This window comes from Terrapene carolina, unplaced genomic scaffold, assembly GCF_002925995.2.
Source record: "Terrapene carolina triunguis isolate 2854851 unplaced genomic scaffold, T_m_triunguis-2.0 Scaffold23, whole genome shotgun sequence".
Taxonomy (NCBI): domain Eukaryota; kingdom Metazoa; phylum Chordata; order Testudines; family Emydidae; genus Terrapene; species Terrapene triunguis.
In genome coordinates, this window is record NW_020664374.1 from 28085217 (window position 1) to 28108353 (window position 23137).

The following is a 23137-nucleotide window of genomic DNA, read 5'->3' on the forward strand; positions in this document are numbered from 1 at the left end:
CCCCAGATATGTAAGTAGATCAGGAAATATCTAGGAAGACATGATTAGGTTCATTTCTTTTATTTTGTTCTGGCTTGTGGATTCCTCTGTGCTAACCCCAGGTGCTTTTGTTTTGCTTCTAACCATTAAGTTGGATCTCAAGAAAGCTATTCTTGGTGTTTAATCCTTGTAGTTGCTCTTTTAAAATCTAGAAATAGCCTGAGTTCCCAAATGTATTTTCTTTCTTTTTTCTTTATTAATAAAATTTACCGGTTTTAAGAACAGGATTGGATTTTTGTGTCTTAAGAGGTTTGTGCACATGTTTAATTAGCTGGTGGCAACAGCTGATTTCCTTCCTTCCTTTTTTTTTTTTTCCCCCTCCTTTCTTTCTTTCTCTCAGCTCTTCCCCAGAGGGGAGTGAAAGGGCTTGAGGGTACCCCACAGGAAGGAATTCCCAAGTGCGCCTTCCTGGGCTCTCAAAGGGGTTCTGCACTTGGGTGGTGGCAGCATCTACCAATTCAAGGTCAGAGAGAAACTGTAACCTTGGGAGTTTAATACAAGCCTGGAGTGGCCAGTATTAATTTTTAGAATCCTTGCGGGCCCCACCTTCTGCACTCAAAATGCCAGAGTGGGAAATTAGCCTTGACAGTGTCTGATGTGGTTTTCATAATAAATAGGAAGAACACAATCAGTCTTATCCCAGAGATGGATTCTCCAGGGCAGAGCCAAGTTTCTATGTGCACTGCCCATCAGTGGGAGATCAACACAAGAATTTACATAGCAGAAGTCATTTTAACAGCGTGGCTGCTGCACCTGGAAATCTCTCTCACACTGTAATTCAATTTGGTGGGTTGGTGATTGACCTCTCTGACACGGAAAAAGTAAATAAAACGTGTTCTGTAGCCTCAGCGTCTCAGGACCCAGGATGTGAGGTAGTGAATTCTCTCTTGCAAAGCTGGCCAAGGTCCCTGGCATAGGTCTTCCCACTATTCCGCAGGACAATACAAAAGATAGGAACAAGAATGACATTAGAAGATAGGCCAATGGCCATTAGCCAAAATGGTCAGGGATGTAATTCCATGCTCTGGGTGTCCCTAGCATCTGATGGCCAGAAGCTGGGAATGGATGACAGGGGATGGATCAGTCTTTATTCCCTCTGAAGCACCTGGCATTGGCCAGTCAGAAGGCAGGATACTGGACTAGATGAACTATTGGATGACTCGGTGTGGGCATTCTTATATTCTTCTGGATTACTGTTCATGCCTTTCTGGCTGAAGAGGCTTTGGTTCTGAGGTTTGATTAACCTAAAATTGGATCTTCTGATGTCTCTCCCTCACAGAGGAGGTCTGCTATTGCAAGATCAATCTTCCATCCAAGCTAAAGACAGGTTTAAAATGAATACTTTGATGAAGTGATCATTGCTTTCATGGACCCCAGAAGAGAAGCCAACAAATATAACTTGCTCTACAGGCTGGTGCCAAATCTGCACCAAATCATGTTAAGCTAGGCAAAAAAAAAAAAAAAAAAAAGGGGGCGGGTGTTCATATGCAGCAGCACTGATGCAAATTTTGTTGTACGACAAAATAAAGGACTGAGACAGTCAGCACAGAGGTGCTTGATCTCCTGCCTGCTGAATACCAGAGCTCCTTAGAGCTGCGTAGGGGCTCCTCTTAGGAAAGGAGTAGATCTGGTAGATTCCCATTACATACAATCACCGACAATTTTTTCCCTATAAGGATATAGCATGGTATCTTCAGGAGTTACTTTAGCTCCAGTAATAACATCAGAACAACTCCTATAGTGCGAGGCAACACAGGCAGAGGGGAAAAAAATTACTCTCCCCCGTGGATCTCCTCAGTGTACAACCAGTTCACATGCACAGTGCATTGATAACAGGATTTAATTCAATTCAGAATTGTTATGGAAGTGTAGCGGGGTGGTCACCCACTCCTGCCCTGAGGGGCTTAAAACAGCCCTGGGAGAGGGCTGTGGCAGGGCAAAGCAGCAAGCCTCAGCTGATTGGGGAAACAGCCACAGCTGGGGCCACGCCCCAATCAGGCCACAGCTGGCCCTATAAAAGCATTGCAAGCCAGGAGCTCAGACAGTCCCTCTCTAGCAGTAGAGAGGGGAAGACCTGGCTGCCTGGGAACTAAAAGGTACCGGAGTAGAGCAGTGCTAGGGAATAGGACAAGGGAGCTGGTGAGCTCCTGCCTGGAAAATCCCCAGGCTGAAGGCCTTGTCTAAGGCCAAATAGATACTGGGGTTGCAGGGGTGCAGCCCAGGGGTAGGCGGAGGCAGCAGGTTCAAACCCCCCTTGCCAATAATGAGTGGTACGGAGTGCAGTCTGCCCCAGAGTGCAAGGGCTAGATGAGGACTGGCAGTGAACACTGAGGCAAGGTGTCAGAGTAGCAGCCGTGTTAGTCTGTATCCGCAAAAAGAACAGGAATACTTGTGGCACCTTAGAGACTAACAAATTTATTAGAGCATAAGCTTTCTTATGCTCTAATAAATTTGTTAGTCTCTAAGGTGCCACAAGTACTCCTGTTCTTTTTGAGGCAAGGTGGGGATAGAGGTGGGGATTCCCCTGGGAGGGGAGCCCAGAGCGTGGGAGTACTGCCAGGAGGCAGCACCGAAGCTAAAGGGGCACCAGGGTCCGGGAGGGACATGGGGGCCAGCAGCAAGTGGGACATCGGCCTGCAGAGGGCGCTCCAAAGGCTGGACAAGTTAATTCCCTGGACGACCAGCAGGAGGTGCCGCAGGGTGAGTCGTCGCCTCGCTACAGGAAGTAACAAAGACAACAAACAGTGACCTTCTAATGTTATCTATTAAGAGCCATTTTTTCAGAGCATAACCCCACTTAAAGCAAAGTCAGTGGTTTATTCCAGGGAAGAGATTCAGCACACAGGCTGACCTAAATTCTGACATATTAAGTTTAAATAAATGTTTAGTCAACCATTTATCTTTCCTTGTGTCTCTGATCCTACCTAAATTAAGCCATCTGTTGGAAAAGTAGGGTTATGAATTAATATGCATTCAAAGAAATATTTACTATACAGAGATTAAGTGCATAGAATCTCTTCCGCCAAGTCCATTTCAAATCCAGACTTCATTCTCCAGGCAATGATTCTAGCTGATTGATTACGTGCCTGATTAAATATAAGTCAGATACCTTCCATATTTCAGCCAAAATGAAATGCAGCAGTCTGAAGTTACCTCCATGAAATAAAAATAGCCCATCTAATAATAATATTTTAGCAGATTTTCTTTAAAAAAAGGTCCATCAACCCCCGAGTAATGACTATACTTAGCACAAGGATGAATTTTAGAACCAAATAGACCAAATTATCTATGGACTTAATAAAATTAAATCAACCTTTAACTATTTCTGAAATTGTCTCAGTTATTAAAGATAAAAGGAGCTGATAGACTCTTCGCTGAATTTTATAAGCAGATGTCCTTCCATATTTTAGAATTTTAATTAGCAATCTTCCATACTCCTGTGTTGCCTGTAATTATAAATTATTTACTCCCAACATTCTCAAAAAAAAAAATATAGCCCAGTTTTATTGATAAATGTTGTCATGTTTAAAGGGTTCATTGATTAATCTAATTAGCTTTAATAAAAAAGCACTGCACATTATTAATACATATATTATGAAATTATTGTGAACAATCTGCACTCCCAATTTTGTGGAAAATGGAATCCAAACCCAATTCTGAACATTGTAGCATAGCCAGTCTTTTTCTGGTATTGAGTGGCATGAACCGTAGAGAATATTAGGCATCTTCATTAATTATCTGGAAGAGGTAAAGACCAGGACTAATATAACTAGCATTCTTAATTTTGTCTGGCATACTAAATTAGGAGGTATAGTAAATTCCAGTGAGGAGAAAGAATACGCAGATGATTAAAGAGGTTAGAGATATGAGTAGGAAATAACAGGATTCAACCTGGATAAATGTTTTGAAACATGGGAGGGATTTCTTTGGGAAACATTAGTGCTAGAACACACAATCATTAACAATGGACAGAAAATTATACATGAGCTTGCATTGCGATATGATGGAAAATATAAGTCAGTTTGATTCTGGCATGCCTAACAGTGATATGTCACAGAACAGAATGATACCTAGCAAATAGCGTACTGAATCAATCCAACGGGGGGGGGGGGGAGCAATAAAGCAAAATGGAGAATTCTGATAACTCTACAGGTATTTGAAAGGAGTAAGCAGCAGGGAATGAGTCTGATTGTTTAAGGTGGACCAAGAGATGTAATGTGATGAAAGTAAGCAAGGGGAAATTTAGAATTAATATCAGGGGGAAATTTCTGATGTTGAGCCAAATAGCCTTCTTTTGTACAAGTCCCCATTGGAGAAGGTCAGGAAGGAAGAAAAGCCCATCGTGTTCTCATTGCAGCATTTCCTCCACATATTTCCATTTGAAAGGGAGAGAGTTTGCTCTTACCTTTCAAGTAGAGGTTCAGGCCTCAGAATCTACAAATCTCAGGAGGTTCCCTGGAGGAAAGGGCCATGTGTTCAGGGGTCCTGTACCTCAGCATCTGCCCAAAATCTACCAGCTCCACTGTGTTTACAGAGTAGCCATGCTACCACCAACTCTCTCAGCCTGGCTCCAGTGTAACAATGCTATCATTGCCAAACCCCCACCTCCCTCCAACAAGGGGATATCTACATTCTGGAGTAGCATTTAACAGTTAATGCAGCCTGAGGCATAGAGGAGAAAGTGTGGAACCCTCCAATTCTGATCCCTAAGTCATCACAACTGAGTTTCTATGTTCAAATTCCCATTGTCTTCATTCCTCATATTTTTAACCTGGCAAGAGTTATATAATGAATAGCCCATTTAGACCTGCGGGCTGTGGTGTGGGAATCATATTAACACTATTTACAATGGTCTTATGTTAGATTTTATAAATAGAATACAACACAACTCAAATTTTTATATGCTGCATGTTTAAGTCTGGCAGTCAACACAGATGTAAAGAAAATGGAAGCAGGGATTAAAAACTTTTTTAAAATATGCACGTGCACACAAACGTTCCCAGTGCCCATTATTAGTTCTATCACGCAAATGCCTGAGAATAGAACTCAAAAATGACAGTTAACTGTACACATGCAAATACACTAAGGTATTATCCTAACCATTTCCCAACTTCTATTCTTATGATACGAGATGTTTAATGGATGCTCTCCTCATTATGGTCCTTATATATTTTGTTTTAAATCATTTCTTGTTTCATTGGTTTTATGCATTTGGTCATATTGAATCATCTGTGGAAACACAGTTTAGCTGGATTTTATTATTTGTGCTACTGTATTAATGCTAAGAATTAATTATTACTAAAAAGAATACAAGTGCATGGTATGAATATATTATATGTGCTTCCTTTTCTTATACACTTTTTACCTGTATCTACTCTTGAAGAATTGTGTATTTATTGCAATAAATAAAAATATACAAATTGAAAAACTGAACTGAACAGCATACTAGGAAATATATAGTAGGAAACAATCAATCATTCACTTGCAGGAGATGAGATTATAGAATGCGGCCAAAGATGACTCTTTCCATCTCTCATTTTTGTAATAATCTCACCAAGGGTCTCTAATGACTTCCTGGTCAAACCTCAGGGACTCGTCCATTCTTCTTGACCTTTTTAACTTTCAATACTATCAATTGCTTCCCTTCTCATGGACAACCAGGCACTCTCCTCTATATACTGTGTCTGTAAACTGAATGATCTTCCAGTCCCAAAACGACAGGCCTCTACCCTCTTCTCCTACATGACCCACTTCATCCATGTCTAAAAGCTCTAACTGCCCAGTGGCCTCTTGACCTCCATTTCATAGAGGACAGGAGAATTAGTCCAGGACAAGTATAAATAAAAATCCCTCTGAAGGTCTCAATCATGCAATTCTTTGCATATTGCCACACTGCTGTTTCTGACTGGAGACCAACTACTTCAGTGGAGCTGCACACAGGTGCAGTGTTGCACCAGTATGCAAAGACCCCAATCCAGGAAATCATTTAAGCATATGCTTAACTTTAAGGTTGAAAGGAGTCCATTGAATTCAGTTCATCGCTTCATAAATTTCAAGGCCAGAAGGGACCATTGTGATCATCGAGCTCTGACCTTCACCAAAAGGTTTCCTAGAGCATATCCTTTAGAAAAACACCCAGTCTTGGCATAAAAATTGCCAGTGATAAAAAGATCCATCATAACCCTTGGGAAATTGTTCCACCATTATAAATTTATACTTTATTTCCAGTCTGTGTTTCTCTAGCTTCAAATTTCAGCCATTGGATCATATTAGACCTTTCTCTGTTAGACTGAAGAGCTGTTGTTAAATAGGACTGTTCGTGTGCTAAGCATGTCCCTGGATCATGGCTAAATGCAGGATCATGGTGGAAAGAGGGTGAAAATGTACATCTCCCAGTGCTTCTTACCTTATCTGTGTCAATTTCATGGGGTGAAATTCATCCCTGTGCAGACAGTCAACACATATCTTATATTTAAATCACATTTAAGCCTTTTTAGTAGAGCATAGGCTTTTAGGACTCAGTTAAATTTCACTCTTATAAGGTCATCAGGGCATGGATCCCTCTTTATATTTGTGTGCATGTCATGGGGTCCCTAGTCCTTCAGGGAGAATTATGCTGAACTTGTAAACTACAACTGGTAGAAGATCCATTGACCAATTAGGGATGGAGCAGCTGAATTCTATAAGAAAACTGCCTGAACAGGATAAGGAGGAATCTACTCAGATAGGAAAGGAGGTCCCAGGTGAGAGAAAGGAAGAGAGTTCTTTCCCAGCAGGAGGCCTGGGACTACAGGCTGGTGGAACCCACAGGAAGAAGTGTAGACTTCTGTAGGGAAGGAGCCCTGAGTTAGGGCTTGGAGATAACTGTGGGAGCCCAAAGGAAGACGGTCAAAACCCTGGGGAAAGGAGACAGTAGGGGACCTCTACTTGTTAGCTTGGGAAAAAGAGCTTGCGAGTGCTTTTGAAGAGGCTCCACAGTTTGGGGCTGGCTGTGGCTGGAGACTTGAGCCACAGGAGTAGAGCTAACTATTGTGGTGGGCCCCTGTAACAAGGGGATCATGCATCCAGGGAAGCAGTCCTGGGGTTAGAGTTCCAGAAATGAAACAGTGAACAGAAGAGATCCATAGGGAGCGGGGTAGGCTCCTGTGGGGGACCGGTAAGTAAATCAAAGAGTCCAGCAGGGAAAAGCCTGTAGAGTCAGCACTCTGATAAGAATGAGAAGACTGAGTTGAGACCAAGAGGGATAAAGGACCTTTTGTTTATGCCAACTGGGACATTGAGTACCCTGGGTTTGACCTTCATGTGACTTGGCCAGAATGCTGAGCCACAGATGAGACAGTGAGAGGCAAATAGCCTGTAGGAGGCACTGGAGCAGAAGATACTGCCAACATTATGTATTGATGAAAGGGGATACTCTAAGGGTATGCACGCCCGATAACAGTACAATAGTGCTGAGCGCATTGAGTACATAAATCAATCTAATAGTAATTCCAGAATATTTTTATATTCTTGCACCAGTGAGTGGTAGTTCATTTTTGACCTATATACAGTAATTCCTTTGTTACTCTGCCATACTGATACAATAACTTTTGTTTCTAGGAACTCAATGAATGCAGTGAGAAAGACAGAACACAGTCCACTTCTTTTGACCTTTTGGATTTCATGTCTTTTCAGACCTTTGCTCTTGGAATTTCTTTAATATGTTTTCATTGGATCAAAGTATTTTTTCGGTATATTTTGAGACCAGCTACTCCATGTGCACTTTATTAAACTGGAAATCATTTAACAGGCAACAAGTGAAATCAAGTATATAAGTTCAGAGGACACACAAATTGGGGGAGGTCAGGTCTCCAATACAGAGCTATGGGGCTCACTTAGTAAACTGCGTACAGGCAAACAATGTGTGTTTTAATACAGCTAAATGTAAATGTATACATCTAGGAACAAAGAATGTGGACCATACTTACATGATGGGGGACTCGCTATCCTGGGAAGCAGTGACTCAGAGATTTGAGGGTGATGATGGATAATCAGCTAAACATGAGCTCCTAGTGGGACACTGGCCAAAAGACCTAATGTGATCCTCGGATGCATGAACAGATTCTCGAGGAGGAGTTGAGAGGCTATTTTATCTTTGTATCTGGCACTGGTATGACTGCTCCTGGTTCACTGTGTCCAGTTCTGATGCCCACAATTCAAGAAGGATGTTGATAACTTGGAGAAGATTCAGAGAAGAGCCACAAGAATGATTAAAATGATTAGAATATGCACTGTATGCTTTACAGTGCTAGACTCAAAGAGCCCAATTTAGTTAGCTTACCAAAGACAAGACTAAAGGGTGACTTGATTACAGTCGATAAGTACCTTCATGTGGAAGAAATATTTAATAATGGGCTCTTCAATCTAGCAGAGAAAGGCATAACATGATACAATGGCTGGAAATTGAAGCTAGATAAATTCAGACTGGAAATAAGCCATACATTTTAAACAGTGAGAGAAATTAACCATTGGAACAATTTATCAAGGGTCGGGACGTATTCTCCATCACTGACAATTTTTAAATCAATAGTATATTAAGTTTTTTCTAAAATATAGGCTCTAGGAATAATTTTTGGGATGTTCTGTGTCCTCTGCTATATAGCAGATGAGCATAGATGATGACAGTGTTCCCTCCTGGACTTGAAATCTATGAATATATACCGGAATGTAAAAAATATTATTTGTTTTAGGACTGTAGAACACTTCAATCTATTCATTTGACAGATGTGTGTTTTATGGAAGTTTCCCTTTTGGTTCACAAAAATTTATTTTATGTGCCTGATCCTGTGACCGTTCCCTACACATACCTATTAAATTCAGTGGGCAATTAATTGTGCTGTATGATGACAGGAACAAAAAAATATAAATATAGTTACTTATTAATGTGAGCTCCAGTGTGCTACTCAAACAATTTACAAAAGGGTTTTCTGCCCCACAGATATTACTGCTTAACAAATTTTGTTTAAGTGACATTTTCTACTCCATTCCTAGTTGATATATTGGGTATGACAACTACTTCTTAGTGACAGGAAAGTGCTAGAGAAAAATCAAGAAGGGAAGACGTGCTATGCCTTAGTCCTAACCCATGCTCACCCACAGAGGATGTCTGAAAATGATCACAACAACAAAGCATGTTAGTATATTTAAAGACCCACACTTACTATATGTGATAAATGGGTGAGTATATTCCCCCATCTTCAATGTCCCATTTTGCTAAAACAGATCGTAAGCTTCAATAAGGTCCCATTTACCTGGTATTCTGTTCACTTTTTAACCGTTTCAGTGGCTGAAGCTGGAACAAACATCAATGAAACAGACAGCAGAGTCTTGCAGGAAAACTTAAAGGTGATGGTATAAAACATATTCAGGGAAGCTCAAATTGATACAACATGTACTTTTATGGGGCACTCCCTTACAGCCATCATTCTCGTTACAAATACATTGCCTACTGACTCCATTACCAACCATTTGGTGTCTCCTAAAACAATTTGCACGCAAGAATCTTTGTTAATAGTGTAACAATGAAGTCATATTTTCAATTCCAAATCTCTATTTCTATAGCTAAATGACATTATGATTGAAATAGAACACTACACTTGGGAAACTTCACCACATTTTCAGATATCTCCACATGCTTTGTAAGGACCTTAAGCATTTCAATACTCAGGGATATTAACTAACTATATTCACTGATTATTCTTCTTTGTGACATATTCACACAGAATAGGTCATTAAGTCAGTTTATTCAAATGCTTTTCTGCTACTCAGAAGCAATCATAAAAACTAACATGAAAGCTTCCTTAAAAGTAATCAAAGCCAAAGTGAATGGTAAACTTTACTGAGAAATATAATGATCAGCCTGACAAAATTAAGCAGCCGCATGGTGAAGTTATCACAAAATCTTTCTTTACAAGTTAAGCAAATACAAAAAAAAGCAGGGAAAAATAGAGCATCCATTACAGCCTAAAGTTTCATTTAAAAACACTTCATTTTCCATATAGTATGAGTGGATTTATTATCACCTTTATGACCTGTGAGGTATTTAATTATGTATAAACTACTTCACAGTCAGTAATTTACAGGTTTTAATAGAAATATTAAGTGACTTGAAGGGTATTGCATTAGTAAGAAGCTGTCAAAAACAGGACCTTCATCTTATCAGTAGGATAATTTAAAACAAAAAGTGCATTTTAATTTTGTGGAAAAGCAATTATGAAAGGAGTTTTAACATATATCACAATGGAGTTACAGATTAAACACATACCCACTTGAAATGCTGAATTTGTATTACAAATCCACCCATATTGGATAAAATGGCTATTACTGTAGTTACAGCTTGCACTCAAAAATAATGGTAGTATACGGATATCTGGCTATGCACATTCAATACCACCTAGTCTCATTTTCAAAATTGTGTTAGGTACTGCAGACAGATTGCGATTTCATTTTCTTCACTCAGACTGCAATATGTAGAAGCATAAAGAAAAAGAGCAACTGGAATTGTGCTTATAAGTGAAGTATGGCTTTTTTAATGTTATATCACTTCCACAGGTTGTCATGCTTCCACAGCGATGAATGCTTATAATTAGTAAAATTAACGTGTTAGGACGTGAAATAGTGTTGTGGGGAATAATTCAAACCCTGCTCTTGCATATTTTTTTTAAAAGGGAGTATTTAGGTTTATACAGTAAAGAAAACATTTTCATTAGGAGTTCTTAAAAAGCCTTTTCTATTCAAGCCAGTTCTGTCTAGATTAATATTTTCTCTCTGGCTGCCGTGACATGGCCATTTTGGAAGTTGTGTCATAGTGACCCACAATATCCAGAAACCATCAATTCTAATTGAAACAGCAATCACCCAGGTGACCACTCAAGTTGGCCAAATGCAGAATATCCTGATAACCTTGATGATAAATGTCAACATTCCATGCAATCTTTATTGATTTGGTAGGCAGTGCTGAGGTAGCCTCAAAATAACTGAAATGTGGGTTCACTATAGATGCTGATATGAAATGCCCAGAGCTTTTGAGTCTAGCAACATTACACTGTACTTCTTGCTGGGATGGAAATACTATGAAAACAGTCTGGCCAGAACCAAAATATGCCAAAAAAAAAAAAAAAAAAAAAAAAAAAAAAAAGGATTGTGTGGGGAACTTTTTGAATCTCAGAAAAGGAGTGAGACTGCTTCACTTCATATTTTGCATGAAGGCTGAAGGTTTTTTTTAAAATTACCTAGACTTAGTGGTAAGAATCCACAAATTAGCATATGCATGTTTACTGTACTTATTGCATTAAATTTGAAAATATTAAAAAAATATATAAGTTCAGGGCTATCTCAAATTACTTTGAAAACCAATCCCGCTACCCTCCCTTTTCCTTACCAAAGATATCCCTAAAAAACATGACTTGAAAACCATGGTACATTTTTTTAGACATGCCACTGATTATCTTATAAATCTATTTTTAAATATGAATAGTGAACAGTTTAATTAACCTAGCAACTGCATGACTCAGAAGTTTGACAATGGGAATGGAGGCTCTGCCGGATCTACTTTTATTGCCAGCTTTTGTGTCAGACTTCAGAAACCACTGTAATTTCCCAACAAAAGGACCACTGCTAGTGACCTACCAACAGTAGAAAAGCCAGACATAGAAATTGATAAGCTTAAAACCAAGAGATACTAGAAGGATATGGTTGAACAGACAGAGCCCAATAATAATGTTCTACAACCAATAACTTTATTGCTGTGATTCTACAACTTTTTACAGAAACGATTTATGTATATCTATTTGGAACCACAAAGGGGAGTGAAGGGAAAACCCATTTCCTTCCCTAAAAAAAAAAAAAAAAAAAAAAAATCACGAAGTTACACATTTCTCTTGTGCTGATCTAGCAGAAATTCCCAGGTTATACCAAGCAGCCTTCCTGAATGCGATCAGTAGTACAAATTGCAACCACTGGCTGATATCTCATCTGAAAAATGTCTATCAACAATGTCCTCTGAACACATTTCCATGCCTTATGGTACTCAAGGAGACAACTATCTTTCCACAGTACACTCCCCGATGGGTATCCTGTATGGGATTGAGCTCTAGAAGATAAGTGAGAAAACTACTGGATACCTATATCATTATTGGGTATATATAGTACAGGAAGGGTAGGCTGATTTACTTATGCAATATAGGGTAGGGATTCTTTTCCTCCCTTCATTGAGCTATAGCTCAAAATTGTATGTGAAAAATGCATATAAAGCTATTCATTTGTGTAGAATCTAGTACTGTGATATAGCAGCACATAGAATCAAGATCAAACAGAAAAAGCTATCAAAGGAAAAACTCATTGTCTCTCATTATCACCTAATAAAGGTGCAAAGAACTCATAACACTACTGCAAACTAGGGAGAAGACCACTGAAGACATGAACAAGATAGATTAAATGATGAAGTTGTATGAGACTACATAGTGAACCATTAGGGAAGTGGACAATTATTTAATCCAAAGACAACAGCACAAATATTGTAGGACTAACACAAGTAGGCTCAATCCCAGCAGGTACAAGTTCATTAAAGAAAAGAACCATAACCGTTTATTGCTAGAGGGGAGCACACAAACAGCAACGCTGGCAACAGGAGGTGAAATGCCACATTCACTCAGAATCAGGAGAAGTCACACTTTTATGGGAGGAGCCACATCCTCTGAAGCTGTCTGAGCATGTGTTCTCCCAGGCTGCACAGAAACTCTATTATAATAAAATGAACTGTAATTGGAAGGCAGGGGTCATTGCCCCAAGGCTACAGCACATGCTATAAAACTCACATGCAGTGATCACTTACATGGATTTTTTTTCATTTTTCTACTAAATCCAGGGTGATGAGGACTCATCTAAAATCAACACACTATATAGGAAGGGTATTTTCCCTATCCTACTTAATGCTATGTCTAAAGGCAAGATATGATGTTACGAGTCAACAAGTCATTGTTTAAACCTTTTTAGCACCACATTAAGCTGAATAGTAAATGCAAGTTGTTAAAGTAAGCAAGATCAACAGAACCATAGGGGCATTTTGGTAAAAGACTGAAAAGTTTATCTTCCTCCCCACACCCAAAACTGCTAAAGAAATAATATGAAAACCACTGAACTTTCACAGGACACCCATTTTATTTACTGGGCTAGCTTGACTACTTATGAAAAAGCAAGTGAAATATCTGAGTCAAGAAATAATATGCAAGCAAGTAGTACCAATTAATTATCAAATTCTGTTAAGTATTAACTTATTTGTTGTATATTTATGGTATATTATATTTGGGTGCTTGTTTTAAAAAAAACAAAAAAACAATTTGGTTAAAAGTAGTAAAAGGTGAAATTCATCCCTGTGAAGAGGGCCAACACAAGACCTATGCACCATTAATACCCACTTAAACCTTACTTTAAGTGTCTAAACAGAGCACAGGCCTCATGCTGGCCCTTTGTAGAGGGGGAATTTCACCCTAAATGAGTTTAGTCAGGTTTTACTGACTATAACCGTGCATAGTGTTCTGCACAAGTCCGTGTAAGCCCATACACACACACACACACACACACCCTCTACCCCGATATAACATGACCCGATATAACACGAATTCGGATAGAATGCGGTAAAGCAGCGCTCTGGGGGGACGGGGCTGTGCACTCCGGCGGATCAAAGCAAGTTCGATATAACGCGGTTTCACCTATAACGCGGTAAGATTTTTTGGCTCCCAAGGACAGCGTTATATCGGGGTAGTGGTGTATATGACAACACAGAAGGTGGAGAGATTTTTTATTGACTGTCCTAAATGGTAAAAGAGAGAGACAAGATGGGTGAGATATCATCTTTCATTGAACCAACTTCTGTTGGTGAGAGACACTTTTGAGCTACACAGGAAAGGTAGAAAGTGTCACAGCTAAATATAAGATCCAACAGATTGTTTGTTAATTTTGATACTACTTATGCTAAACTAACAAAAAAAAAACCCTGTTTAATAGCAACCCATGGGGCATATTAAGTATGAAAGGAAACTCACTGTGGAAAAAAAAAAAAAAAAGCTGGTATCTTCATGTATAACCTCAATAGCCAATATTTGACTGAAAATTCACTCTTCAAAGGTAATTTCCCAGAAGGAATGTAACTGGCTTCCTAGTCAAATGCACGTATGGAGCTACTTCAAAAAATAAAAATTATCCTTTCATAACATATGCTATATTGTTACTTTTGAACATGACTTCTGCACAGTAGTGACTCCTTTTCCTTAAGCTGTTAATACTCCACAAAGGCCAAGACAAAAGTTTTCAGTTAACACATTGCATTAACAAATAAAACAAAGAAGTGTTCACAAGTTACATACCTGTTCTTTTAGTACAATAATTCCATGGCATGACAAAGTCATATTTCAGCATTGCACTAGTCTAAGGATTTTTTGATTTCTTTTACTAGTTACTGACATCGTGGCTCAAGAGTTTCATTTTGATTAAGCATTAGTCAGAGGATATAGTTCTGTGCTACTGAAAGAATAGATAGATCTAGTTGAGTTTAGTAATAAGTTGGCATCATTCTCAAAAAAGACAATTGTTCATTCCAAAAGTTACCTATGCTGATAGCCAGCATAATGGTCAATGGACTTAACACTAAAGCTGCTTAAATAGATTTTTAAAAACGAACAGATTTGTAAATCAGAGGACTGAGTTAAGTTTATTACAAATCATTGGATTCTACTATTCATGACTATCTCAGTAGCCACTGAATATTGACTGTGGATTCCCAAAGTAACAAATATCATGAAGGATTATTTGTCTTAAAACTGGTAGCAGACATGCATTATTGTTTTATTCACTATTCTGTTTAAAATGTTAGTCTTCTAGCTAAAGAGCAGAAAAACAAATAGCAAACAGCTATAGCAAACATTACAAAAATGAGTATCTACAAATTATTCATTCAAATTATTTGTCAAATGCTTACAAATAAACATATCAGAAAAACATGGGACTGGTTGATAAATGATTTGCTAACCCTCAAAAGAAGCTAGTTCAGGAAAAATATATATATTTATATATATATTGTAACAAATGGTTCAGTAAGTTCTATCTGAAGCCTTGGTGAAAAAAACAAGAGAGACTCCATGCTAGGATTTATCTTGAACTGTTTACACTGGGAGGAAATCTTGGCTTCACTGAAGTCAATGGAAGTTTTTTCTCCTTGAGTATATGATGAACACACCACTTAACCCAGGAACCAGCAATGTGGATTTATAATATATATATATATATATATATATATATATATATATATATATAAAAAAAAATTATGCCGATGGCTTAATAGTGTAAAAACCTCAACCAGTTTGGAGAGTGAATGAAGTCAAAGTGTGAGACTAAAAGGCATGCTGCAAATTCAGGAAGAAGAGAATACAGTTGCTGCATTGTTCATAAATATCTCCTGCCATTGCAGTATATTTTGAAAATCATCAACCAGGGTGACTTTCTTCTCTCTCAGATAAAGGGAAGTGCACTGAAAATATGTTGGGGCCAAAAACATTAAGGAAGAATAGGGAGGCCTGAGGGGAAATATATCTAGACCCTTCCAAACTATATCTACAAAAGGATGTAGGTGTTCACTCTACAGATGTCTTATGCTTGGGAGAAGGTATACATATATGAAAAAAAGATGGGATTTACAAAAATTATTAGCATTGGCCTAATTCTTCTTCCATTAAAACCTGGAGTTACACCAGTGCAGATCTGTTTTGAAAAAATTACACCCGCAATGAACAAGAACTACAAGTTAAATATGACTGGCAAGACACTAATTGTTATTATAGATTACTTTTTATCAGTATATGACAGCACAATCCAAAATGTCTGCCCCATGAAGCTACTCAAACATACATACTCCTCCTACTGTTTCAAGCCAGAGACCTTGAGCGTCAAAATACTGTAGAAACATAGGCCAATACTTTAAAAGGTGGGTGGGTCTAAAGTCTGAATCCATATTTAGGCCAGATTTTCAAAGGTGCTGAACACCTGCAGCTCCCCCTATAGGCAATAAGAGCTGTAGGTTCTCAGAACCTTGGGGGCGGAGGGGGAGAAATCAGCCTACTCATTTAGGTAACTAACTTCAGTGCACACATTTGAAAATCCTGGCCAATCTGCACGTTTTGACCTAAACCCTTTAAGTTCTCTCTCAATTAAAATAGTACAATATAAACTGCCCAGAACTAATCTTGCATTTATGCTCTACCTTTGAAAACGTTAAATCCCGGTGCAAAGAGATCAAACTCATTTTCAGTCAAATACACGAAAAGTTGATTTTTAGCTACAAACTAGTGCATCATTTCCACTAACCTTCAGGATCAAGGAGTTTCTCAATACCCAAGTGCCGTTTGGCAGTGTTGAAGGCATGGTCTAACCGTTGTACAGATGACTGTTGGCAAGCCACACTGTTCCAATCAAACAGATCTGGTCTAAGAAGAAGAGGGGGGGGGGGGGAGAAAAAAAGAAAAGCACAATTATCAATCAATTTCTATTTCCCTTTGACGTTCAATTTAATTCTAGATTTGGATTGGTATCCAACAACTGCATATAACAAATTTTATATAAAAATACATAATCTCAGCAGAATACAATGATGTAAGTTCAAGCAAACGAGTCAGCTGATATCAGTGAAGCGGTAGACCACAATTTAAGTGTTTCATAAACAGAGGTAGAACCACTAAGATTGTATATCTAAACTGTAATTCAATCTACGGCCTTGTATTATCACTTGTAGTATTTGCAATATAAATATTTTAATACTTTGCTAGCCTTGATATTTCAAGTAAGAGGTATTCTTAATTTGTTATCAGGCACACTGGAAAAGAAAGTTTAACCTGGTATACTGAAGTTTAATCACTGTGCATATGATATGGAGAAAAAACCAACAATTACATTATTTATGACCTGGATATATACAATGTTCTAAAATCAAAGAGTTTAAATACAGGATTTTACTTCAGAATAAATCAGAAAGGCTATTAGCTAAAGTTAAAAGCCTGTGATTAGGGTTGGCATACATAGTTGTGTTATTTAGTAAATAAAAAAGTGTTTCCAGTTAGAAACCTTCTGAAGGCAAAGTAGGCTATGTTTTAGTGAAATAAAATAATCTATATCCTACTGAAATGCTAAGCAGAGGCAAGGGATTCTATTTACTAACAGTTTTACCAATTATTCAGTTACTCTGATTTTTTTCTGGGGATGAAAAGAGTGATTTTCATGGTCACAATTAAATTTCTCAAAAGTAGTACTCAAAATTGCTAAAACTACTGAACTGTGTGTTTGTATTTAATGTGCCTGTCATTGTCATATAAGCTTCAATATAATTGACCTGACAATTATACAAATATCAGTAAATAGAGGGCAAATGAGCTCCTAAAGAGACAAATATAAGATGTCACCTTGCATACAGTACTGATTGCTTATCCTTGTAAGTTTAATGGATTTGCATGATAGCAACAGTAAATTTGGATGAAGCTTGGATGATGGCACAAATATGGTTACTGTATCAACATACTGACACTGAATTTTTTCATATGTCCACAATTGTAGTCTGAACACTTTAAAGCCTGTACAAAACAGCAATAGAGAGATCTAACGTGAAAAGTCTTAATCACATTGGGTAAATGCTTTCAGGATCAGGCTCTAAGGACAAAAGAAACGTGTGGCGGCTGAGATCACTACAGTGGCATACAGTGAAGGCTCAGGGTTTTGTCGCATGGAAAGAAATTTGCAGCCTACATGCCTGTGGTAATCAGTGGTACATATGGGTCAGAATTCTATACTTCACCTTACCTGATGATTTCTGTGTGTTTCAATGTTTTCACCACGTGAGCAACTGTTTGTGTCGTTTGGAGCACATTTTAACTGTTCCCTCATAAAGTTTGCTTGGGTTAATTAAAACTAAATTTATAAAACACTGAATACAGCATTTAAATATGCTCTTCCCTAATCCGTTAGTTGTAGAAGGATCATTGTTGAATACATACATATTTTTGGGACAATACTATATCATCCTATTTCTAGCTGCAAATCATCTTGAATTCAGAATGATCCCCTCGGTCTACAGTTTCATCCATCTCCTGAATCATGGGTGTCAGGAGATTTTGAATATGATGGACCCATGTAAACCAAGACACTGGCACTCTGTCTTCTGTCAGGAAGAATTGTCATAAGACACCAGGAGGATAAAAGGGTCGTTTTTGAATGTTTCAGAAAGACTTGTACCATAAATCAATTCGTATAACTCAAGAGTTGCAGAAAGGACCATGTACTGGAGAATGACACAGTATAGGACTCCAGTTACATTTCCATGTTCATCTTCTAAACTAACTGCATAATTGGCATGCATCTACAGCTATTCTTTTTATTTGATACATATGCAGTACTTTAGAAAAAGAGTACCTCTGAGTACCAGAGGGTTGGAATAAGAATTTAAAATAGATCATTGACTGGATGATGATTTTATTAGGGGGTAAGAGACTTGTATTTTTTTTTTTAAAGTATCTTCACTCTGTAACAGTAGAACATAATGACAGAGAGAGAGGGGATCACCTTATTCTAATGTAATCGGACCTTACAAAGAACCATCAGCTTGACACTGCAAAATGTGAGTCCCATTCACAAACATGAAGCTTAAAAACAAAAATTGAAGGTAAGGTTAACCTTCAAAAGAGTTCCTCCTACTTCAACAATATCTAAACTTTCACTTTTTTTCCCTTTGTCAAAACAGAGTGGCCCCAGCAGTAGAATATGAATGACAATTTCAAATGTCATCTTTTCAGTATGATGTCTTTTTTAGACAGCTCATGGTCTATATTCAATGGCTGATGCTGCCAAGCACAATCCCCAGAGACCGAGGTTAAATAAGAGGTTTAAAAAAAAAAAAGTCGGTGTATGGCAAATAACTTATTCAACTCACTACAATAAAAAAAATATAGTGGTGCCACTAACAACTATTAATTTAAGCTTAAAATACTAAGTTAAATGGAGAAGAGTTCTTACCTTCAGGAGGAGACTGGTAGTTATTTCTTCGTGCTTTTTTTTTTTTTTTTTAAAAAGCAAAAATTCTCAACTTTGATCCACTCCCTATGTGCTGCTCAGCTGTTACCACCTCATAAGAGCCCTTCTCCAATTATCTCTGGCACAGAGGAAGTACCAGCAGCCAAGAAGCTGTCAGAGCTCACCAACACCTCCCTTTCCACAGACCCCAGAACAGAGACACATTGGGGGCATCAGGAGTGGTTGGATTGTGATGAGCTCCAACTATCCCCAAGCTGTGGTTTGGTTCCTATGGGACCAAATGTGGGTGACAAAATTTAAAGCAGGCCCCAGGCTACCCTAATTTGCTCCAGGGCTCGAGTAGTGCACAGTAATAGGGAGCCATAACTGACTCACTGACAGACCCATTTCTGGACATGGGAGTGTATCTGACCCAAAGGATCAACCTGATCCAAGGTCCTGCAGCAACACACACTGCTCAGTCACAGTAATGATGTCTTAGGGTTATCAAGAGCCAAAGCAGATAAAGAGAAATTTCAAATAGTAGAAGCCAAAACAATTACATTTACTATGAAGATATTTTGCAGTGCTAGCATCTGTAGCTTCTCATGCAAACAAACAAAATTCAGGTTCTGCAAAATATTACATATACAAGGGAATCAGAATGACAATTTGGTTAGATACTATTCAGTTACATAAACTGTGGCAGGAAGCAGATGATATCAGACAGTACAGTATTATTCACTGAAAGTGTGACAAGAAAACCCAGCCATTACATTCAGAGGGAAATCAAAGCCAGGGATAAAGCCAACTGCAAAAATACCCAAAGCAGCAAGGTATGAGAGGAGTAAACAAAGTAGATGTTCACTTCCCAGTAGCTATCATTTTTCCCTAATGTAACTTTTTTCCAAGTCAGTCAAACATCTCATACAAATCACACTAATAGACATTTTCAAGATACATTCAGCTTCTGCATTTATCTTGGACATCTAGATTTTTTCTCTCTCACAGTAACACCCCTATTCCAGGTTTGTCGGGAGGGGGGGAGGGCTTAAAATTAATTCCAAATAATGAACAAATAGGAGTAAACATCACTGATGGAAATAGGGACTAAAAGAAAAAACAAGCAACAAGGGATAGGGATCAGAGAAAGATTTTGGCTCTTCCACTTTTGGCCTCTTTATACACTGGAGACACGCTTGTGCAATCAATAAGATTCTTCCATACGGGAATAGATTAAAATAAAATGTTCACCAGTACAAACTGAGTCTTCCTGTTGGGTGGGCAGAAGCTCCTATACACACAATACCGTAGAACCTCAGAGTTATAAACACCAGAGTTGCAAATTGATCAGTCAACCACACACCTCATTTGGAACCGGGAGTATATAATCAGGTGGCAGCAGAGACACCCCCACCCACCCCCCAAAAAACCAAACACATAAAAAAACCCAAAAACAGTTCAGTACTGTGTTATACATAACTACTCAGACAATATAGGGAAGTTTTTTAAAAAAAGATTTGACAAGGTAAGGAAACAGTTTCTGTGCTTCTGCACAGTAAACTTTCAAGGCTGTATTAAGGCAATGTTCAGCACGCTTTTAAAAAGAACCACCATAACATTTTTCTCAGAGTTACGAACATTTCAGAGTTACAAACAACCTCCATTCCCAAGGCGTTCGTAACACTGAGATTCTGCTGAACACATTTTTGTTCTCTTAACTGAATGGCTGGGTTTTCAATGTCATTCTGATCCTGTCTGCAAAGGGAAATCTATTGCTGGCTGACTGTTTAGCCCGGGTCTCTTCAGGCACACTGATGCCAGGTCTCTAAGTATGGTATCATTTGGTGAGGGGGAAATAAATAGGATATCTTCAGTTCCATAGCAGTTCAAACAAATTAGGAAGAAATTTTTGGGTTGCCAAAGTGACTTGTGAGAATAAAAAACACGTTCACACTACTACAGTTTTCTATTGGCTTTACTTCAGCTTTCTGTTTAGCTTCCTGAAAGCAAACCTCACTCCCCAGTTCATTTCTAGTCTGCACTGTACAGCTTTTTTAACATGTAGTACTCCTCTTCTCCTCTCTGTCCCCAAGAAGCAGAGGCAGCTGCAGTGAACTGCTGCTTTCTAAGGCATTTGCCTGGCCTGAGTTCAGGCATTTTAAAGAAGCAGATGTGCAGGAAGCTAATGAATGCCACTTGTTTTCACTGAACTTCCTAATTAAAAATAGTCACAGGGCCAGGGCAAGTTTGGGACTAGGGATATACTATAAAAGGCAGATAGTCCTTTAAAAGCCATTAGGGGAAACCTGGCCGAAGGGATAAAAACTCAGCTCTCCTGGAGTCTCACTGTGGGAGTGAGAGAAGATGAATTAGTAAGAGCTGAACATGAGCTCCCAATGTGATGCTCTGGCAAAGAAAGACTAATGCCATCCTGGGATGTGTAAACAGGGAAATCTCAAGTAGGAAGAGAGAGGTTATTTTACCTCTGCATTTGGTGACTGCTTCTGCAGTAATGTGTCCATTTTCAGTGCTCACAATTCAAGAAGGATGTTGATAAACTGGAGAGAGTTCAGAGAAGAGCCAGGAGAGTGATTAAAGGATTAGAAAAACAAGGTGAGTGAGGAAATACCTTTCATGGGATCAACTTTTGTTGATGAAAGAGACCAAGCTTGTGCAAACAATAAAGGATTAGAATATTGCCTTATAGCGATAGATTCAAAGAGCTCCATCTAGTTATTTTAAAGAGAAGGTTAAAGGGTGACTTGATTACAGTCTGTAAATATCTACACGGAAAATAAATATTTAACTATGGGCTCTTCAATCTAGCAACAAAAGATATAACATGATCCAACGGCTGGAAGATGAAGCTAGACAAATTCAGACTGGAAATAAGCGTTAAAAATTTATGCAGGAGAGTAAATAACCATTGGAACACATTATCAAGAGTTGTAGGGGATTCTCTACCTCTGACAATTTTTAAATCAGGATTGGATGATTTTTCTTCCCTAAAACGTATGCTCTATGAATTTCTATGGCCTGTGTTACACAGGAAGTCAGAGCAAGGATCAGAATGATCCCTCCTGGCCTTGGAATCTAGGAAAGAAGAAAACATTACTGTACTGAGCAAGCAGACTATTCTGTAGCCTTGAATTTTAAGGGGTGAGGAAAGGGTTCCTAGGACAATTACAACCATAAAATCCCTTATATTTACTGTTAACTTGTATGTCGAAGCAGATTGTGCCTCTTAAGCATGGTTGTCTACTGCTGTGTTTGATATCAAACAAACCATTTTGTTCAGGAAATCATATCTTTTAGAATTTAGCCTTTTATGCATTAAACCTACGCTTTAGGATAACACATATGCCAATGCTACACAAGGGTATGTACCCTGAAAATAAAATCTCTCAGGATTCAAAGAAGAGAAACCGTGCAATAGCCTGTTAAGCACAAACAAAGTGTCAGTAGAAAGAAGGAGATTATACACCTGGTGACCTCTACTCCAAAAAGCCTCTTTAAAATAACCAGAAAATAGGGTATATGAGAAACATCTGCTGAGCAGAGAGCAGGGTAACAATTCAATTTAAAAAAAGAAAAAGAAAAAGAAAAGAGGAAAGTAAGAGATTACATGAGGGACTGGAGAGTTGGTCAGGGATGGCCACTCCACTGAGCATAGTAGCCTTTGGATGTACTATATGCATTCAGCTGCTCATAGAGGTGTCTCACTTCTTCCATCTCCAGCAAGAGGGAGTCAATATTCCCACCCACCAATCTCATTCTGATATGTACCACACAGCTCTCTGCATCTTTTAAAAGTTCTATGTGGCAGAGAAAACATTAGATAAGCTGCATGGCATGGCTGCCAGATAAGGGATGGCTTTACCAAATTCTCTAAGAGTACTACATTTTTTGAAGTGTATTAATAAATGTAGTTATTTTATAATCAAGCATATCAGATGGTGGACAAGTAGAATTTGTGCCAGGGCTGATATATTTTCAGGGCAATTTTGCAAGG

The 23137-nt window shown here is 38.5% G+C and overlaps 1 protein-coding gene across 1 annotated transcript in view; it reads right to left on the reverse strand.

The window, feature by feature from the left end:
* Positions 1 to 23137, reverse strand: part of LOC112112035 (dystrophin) — a 1981667-nt gene that overhangs the window by 1380577 nt on the left and 577953 nt on the right. The window contains exon 7 of the mRNA XM_026649948.1: positions 16435 to 16553. Coding sequence (XP_026505733.1) covers positions 16435 to 16553 — 119 coding nt within the window. The remainder of the gene's footprint in view (positions 1 to 16434; positions 16554 to 23137) is intronic.